This window comes from Pteropus vampyrus, unplaced genomic scaffold, assembly GCF_000151845.1.
Source record: "Pteropus vampyrus isolate Shadow unplaced genomic scaffold, Pvam_2.0 Scaffold4037, whole genome shotgun sequence".
Taxonomy (NCBI): domain Eukaryota; kingdom Metazoa; phylum Chordata; class Mammalia; order Chiroptera; family Pteropodidae; genus Pteropus; species Pteropus vampyrus.
In genome coordinates, this window is record NW_011892818.1 from 3,292 (window position 1) to 8,325 (window position 5,034).

The 5,034-nt window shown below is 56.4% G+C and overlaps 1 protein-coding gene across 1 annotated transcript; it reads left to right on the forward strand.

Annotated features, from left to right (window-relative positions):
• The first annotated feature begins 6 nt into the window (after window positions 1–6).
• Window positions 7–4,097, forward strand: LOC105310466 (vigilin-like). Its single transcript, XM_011386643.2, has 4 exons — window positions 7–207; window positions 2,477–2,698; window positions 2,813–3,031; window positions 3,771–4,097. The coding sequence occupies exons 1-4, from the start codon at window positions 76–78 to the stop codon at window positions 4,059–4,061; spliced, it is 864 nt and encodes a 287-aa protein (XP_011384945.1). The 5' UTR covers window positions 7–75; the 3' UTR covers window positions 4,062–4,097.
• Window positions 4,098–5,034: the final 937 nt, after the last annotated feature.

The following is a 5,034-nucleotide window of genomic DNA, read 5'->3' on the forward strand; positions in this document are numbered from 1 at the left end:
GAGGCGGAGGTTTCGATCCCGGCCAAGCTGCATAACTCCCTCATCGGCACGAAGGGCCGCCTGATCCGCGCCATCATGGAGGAGTGTGGCGGGGTCCACATCCACTTCCCTGTGGAGGGGTCGGGCAGCGACACGGTTGTCATCAGGGGCCCCTCCTCGGACGTGGAGAAGGCCAAGAGACAGCTCCTACACCTGGCAGAGGAGAAGGTGAGTCCCGCGGGGGGCGGGGTGGGGTGGGCCACGTGTCTGTCCTCGAGACAGACTTCTGTCCTCTCGGTGGCGCACAGCCCGGCCACACGCTCCCTTTCTTCCTGGCAGGCCCAGGAGCTCCTCGTCCCTTCCCGTCGCTTGCATCTAGCCTTCGCTGAAGGGCTTTCCACACACAACAGAGGAAGTTTGCTGTTCCGCCTATTAGTTTTGTGGTTTCTTTTTTAAAAGTATGATTTATCTAAAGGGTGTAGTCTGGCTTTCGGTGAACATACATTCATGTACTGCCACGTGAGGGCAGTGAAAATGTTTTGACCCCTCAAGATTCTTCGTTTGTCACAACCCATCTGCGGGTCTGTTTCTGGACCGTTAACTCTCAGCGACACCACAAGGCCAGAATAGCTAGCTTTATGGCAGGGTCCCCAAGCCTTGGGCCGGTTTAGTCCATGGCCTGTTAGGAACCGAGCAGCACAGCAGGAGGTGAGTGGCAGGCGAGCGAGCGAAGCTCCATCTGCATCTGCAGCCGCTCCCCAGCGCCGGCATCACCGCCTCAGCTCCGCCGCAGATCCTCAGGCGTTAGATGCTCCTAGGAGCACCGGTCCCTGGTGCCACAAAGGTTGGGGGCTGCTTTGCGAGACATCTGGCGAGTCCTTGAGTTTTGTGCTCTTTAAAATTGCTTTGGCTGTTCCAGATCTTGCCTTTCCAAAAGCATTTTTGGAACCAGCTTGTCAAATGCTAGGAGGAAGAAAATCCTGCTTGGATTTTGATTGGTGTAGTTGAAGCTAAAGATCAAATTGGGGAAAATTGAGATCTCAGCAGTTCTCAATCTTTGTCTGTATTTCATTCTTTTAAGTCTGACTTTTTATTTTTTGGTGTTTTGTAGTTTTTAGTATGTAGATATTCACATTATGTTCAATTTATGTCTTTTTGTTTGTTCGTTTGTTTTTGTTTTTTTAGTGCTATTACCCATAGTATTTTGTAGCCCATTTTAATTTTCAGTTGTGGTAGCATGTAGAAATAAATACATTTGATTTTTGAACATGGCCTGCCTTTTACGTGTCCAGGCTAAGGCTCACTTAATAGTTCTGGTACCTTTTCCCAGTGGTTGCTTGTGAGCCTTTTGTCTCCTATAGCACACCCGATCTGCGAGGGGCAGCAGCATCTTTCTTCCTGACCCGCACTCCACGCTTCCCGTCCCCCTGCATCACTTGGACACCCGTGTGTGGAGTGTCAGCGGTGGGAGCGGATGGCCTCGCCCTGCTGTGAACTTGGGGACGTGCTCAGCCCTTGAGTGTCAAGGGCGCCCGGTGCTGGGCCTTCTGCGGTGTCCTTTATCAGGCTGAGGGCGCGCCCTTCTGTCCCTAGTTTGCTGAGGCTTCGTGCTGCAGATGGGTGTTGAGTTTGGTCAAAGGTGTTTTTCCTGCATTTATTGACATGATCACGTGGGCGGTTTTTTGTGTTTTTTTTTTGTTTTTTTTAACATATGTATTAGATTGACTTTTTTTCTCCTTTTTAAAGTTTCACCAATCTCACAGCTTGGGGGTGAGCCCCACCTGGTTCTGACGTGTTACCCTTTTCCATTTTGCTGGGTTGGGCCTGCCTCACTTGTTAGCTTTCTGCAGGGCCGCTGCTGGCGAGGGCCTCGTGTCTGAGGGTGGGAGAGTCTCTTGGCGCCCTGTGAAAGCAGCACTGAAAAGGTGACAGCATCTACTGTTCCCTGCCCGTGCTGGCACGCCAGCTCTCCCCATGTCTGGGGTCAAGCTTGACAGGAAGAGGGAGAGAGCGTGCACTGTGGGTCTGCGTGGGTCTGGAGGGATGTGGTCCCGTGTGCCCCCATGTGCCTTCCAGATGGATCTGCCGGAAGAGCTGGCATCCGCAACGCGATCCCCATGTCCGGCCTTTCCTGGGCCCTGGTTTCTTGGTGTCAGCTGAGGACCGTGCTCAACTAGGGTCTCTGAGCTTGAAGTGGGGGCGCAGCTGGCCCTGCACCCCCCTGGAGCACCCGTAAAGGCAGGGCTGGAGGGCGCGCTCTGTGTGTGTGCTAAGTCTGCGTGCTCTGAGCCGTGGGGGCCTCTCTCGTCGCAGTGGAGGGAAGTACGAGGACAGTCTGGGTGGCCAGTGTCTCTTTTGGTGCCACTTGAGTAGCCCCACTTGGTGACAGTGTGAGATAAGTCCTACGCCATGCTGTTGTCCCCTAGGCCCTCCTGTTTACCTGCACCAGGGGCTGGGCAGGTGGCAGCGGGCCGATGTGTGGCCTTGGTTTCTGCAGCAAACCAGGAGTTTCACCGCCGACGTCCGCGCCAAGCCGGAGTACCACAAGTTCCTCATCGGCAAAGGGGGCGGCAAAATTCGCAAGGTGCGCGACACCACAGGGGCCCGCATCATATTCCCAACAGCTGAGGACAAGGACCAGGATCTGATCACCATCATGGGAAAAGAGGATGCGGTCAGGGAGGCCCAGAAGGAGCTGGAGGCCCTGATCCAGAACCTGGTGAGACCCAGCAGCCCAGAGCCCCAAGCCCAGCGAGGCCGAGCCACAGCTGCCTGCGCCTCGTGGCATGGCCAGCGGGCCCTTGACCGCCCTTCCCTTCCCCCGACGCCACAGGATAACGTGGTCGAAGACTGCATGCTGGTGGACCCCAAGCACCACCGTCATTTTGTCATCCGAAGAGGCCAGGTTCTGCGCGAGATTGCTGAGGAGTACGGTGGGGTGATGGTTAGCTTCCCGCGCTCCGGCACACAGAGCGACAAAGTCACCCTCAAGGGCGCCAAGGACTGTGTGGAGGCGGCCAAGAAGCGCATCCAGGAGATCATCGAGGACTTGGTTGGTGCCAGGGAGCTTGGCGTGCTTCTCGGGCACAGCGGCGGGAGGGCGCCCCATTTGTCCCATCGGGCCCCACTCGCCAGGTTGCCTTTCTCACAGTCCAGCAGCCCCCCCCCCGCCGGGCCACGAGGAGCTGCCTTCACAAGCAGCTTACTGTTCAGTTCACGAATGCGCGGCACGTCCGGGGGAGAAGCTTCCCGCTCTCCTCTCCTCCTCCAGGGAGAAGGAAATAGGTTGAAGGAGAGGGGGTCACAGCGCGTCCCGGGGGGCCACAGCAACCGTGCTGCTTCTCCATCCAGCCTCGGAGAGCTTCGCTCTTGCCCCGCTCCCCACGGCCCCCTGCTGCGGCCTCGGAGGCGCTTTCTCTAGCGAAGCCCAATGGCTCCTTGTAGAGTCAGAGCCGCAGCGTCCCAGTGTCCCTTTCCTGGGACTGATGTGGCCCCCTGTCTGCTTGAAGGGAAATCAGCGTCGTTAGATTCGAATTCCCAGTGGGAGCCAGCACCAGTGTAGTTTTGCACGGATGAGCCTTCGATACTTTGTAGCCTTCTTGGGGAGACTCCCGCCAGGCTCCCCTATGGCCCTGCCCTGTGCCCTTCCTCTGCCCCATCACACGTGGGCCTCTGGGTTCCACTTGGGGATAAAGGGGCGTCTGCGAGCTTGGTCGTGGCGTGAGTGTGAATTGACCACGAGCGGTTAACCTTCGCCTCTGTGTTTTCCCGTCATGCCGCACCTCCCCCAGGAAGCCCAAGTGACCATGGAGTGTGCCATACCCCAGAAATTCCATCGATCCGTCATGGGTCCCAAAGGTTCCAGAATCCAGCAGATCACACGGGACTATAATGTTCAGATTAAGTTCCCGGACAGAGAGGAGAATCCAGGTGGGTCTGCAGTGAGCTCTGTGCCGCTTGGGAAGTGGGAGGCGAGGCGGTCCCGACCTGGGGTGAGGTGGGCACAGGTGGCCGTGGCGTCCTGGCGAAGCGCCTCCCTGCCCGGGGGTCTGAGCTCGGGCTCACCCCTCGTCTCCAGGTGAGCTTCGTCAGTCACTCCAGGGTGACCAGGCACCCTTCAGGCACCCTTCAGGCATCCTAGAGGCTCACATCTGGTGACAGAGCCAGCTGCTTACTCAGGAGCCCATGCTCGGCTCCACTGCCCACAGCCCCTGGGGAGGCCGGTGCGCCGAGGCTGCGTCTGCTTTGGCCACGGCAGCGGCCTCTCCTCTCCACTTCACCCAGAGTGGGAACGACGGGGAGGTGACCTGTGGCAGGGCTGCTGTGGGCAGAGCAACTTTGTAAATCATGTCTCCTTCTGGTCTTGATGCAAAGGCATGTCCTGCCCTCTAGGGGGTGGTCTCAGCTGCCCATGGGGCCGAGCTCGGCGCGCGTGCCTGCCAAGCATGTGCCACATGCCCTGGCCCCCAGTGCTCATCTGGGCCCTCGAAGCTCCTCTGTCTCTCTGGGAATGCAGGCTGTTGTGAATAGAAATCTAGCTGTCATAGGGTGTCATGTTTCACCCTTGACTGTTTACTTTTTAATTTTGATGTAATTTCATAATTAAAAGAAAAATTGCACAGGAGTGTATGAAGACATGTTTTGTATGCTCATTATCCAAACTCACCAGTTCTCATGCTCCCTCCCCACTTCACACACACACTCGATTTTTCTGAGGCGAGTGTAGTTTTCAGACTTGCTCCTTGCCCATTGGACGGTTTTCTCAGAACGAGGGTATTCTCTTACGTCAGTTGATGTAACTTGGGCGTGTTCATCACAATTGGTAGATCTGATTATATGATATCGTTATCAAATTCGTAGTTGAGATTCAAGTTTTGCCAGCTTTAAAAGCACCCTGCAGAGCCCACCTCTTCCCCCAAATTTTAATCCCAGGGCACGATGGCAGTCCTGCCTGTTGGCATTCACTCGTCTGTGTAGCGACCGGACTCCTGGATTTCGTTTTTCGCCAGGAGCATTGTGCTGGCGTTTGTTTTAGTGAACACGCGGCCCCTGGAG

What these genes read in the sequence shown, in the direction of transcription:
- LOC105310466 (XM_011386643.2), top strand. Translation starts at nt 76, where the DNA reads ATGGAGGAGTGTGGCGGGGTCCACATCCACTTCCCTGTGGAGGGGTCG. An exon ending in TACACCTGGCAGAGGAGAAG is followed by an intron (nt 208 to 2,476) that starts GTGAGTCCCGCG and finishes TGGTTTCTGCAG; the next exon opens with CAAACCAGGAGTTTCACCGC. An exon ending in AGGAGATCATCGAGGACTTG is followed by an intron (nt 3,032 to 3,770) that starts GTTGGTGCCAGG and finishes CACCTCCCCCAG; the next exon opens with GAAGCCCAAGTGACCATGGA.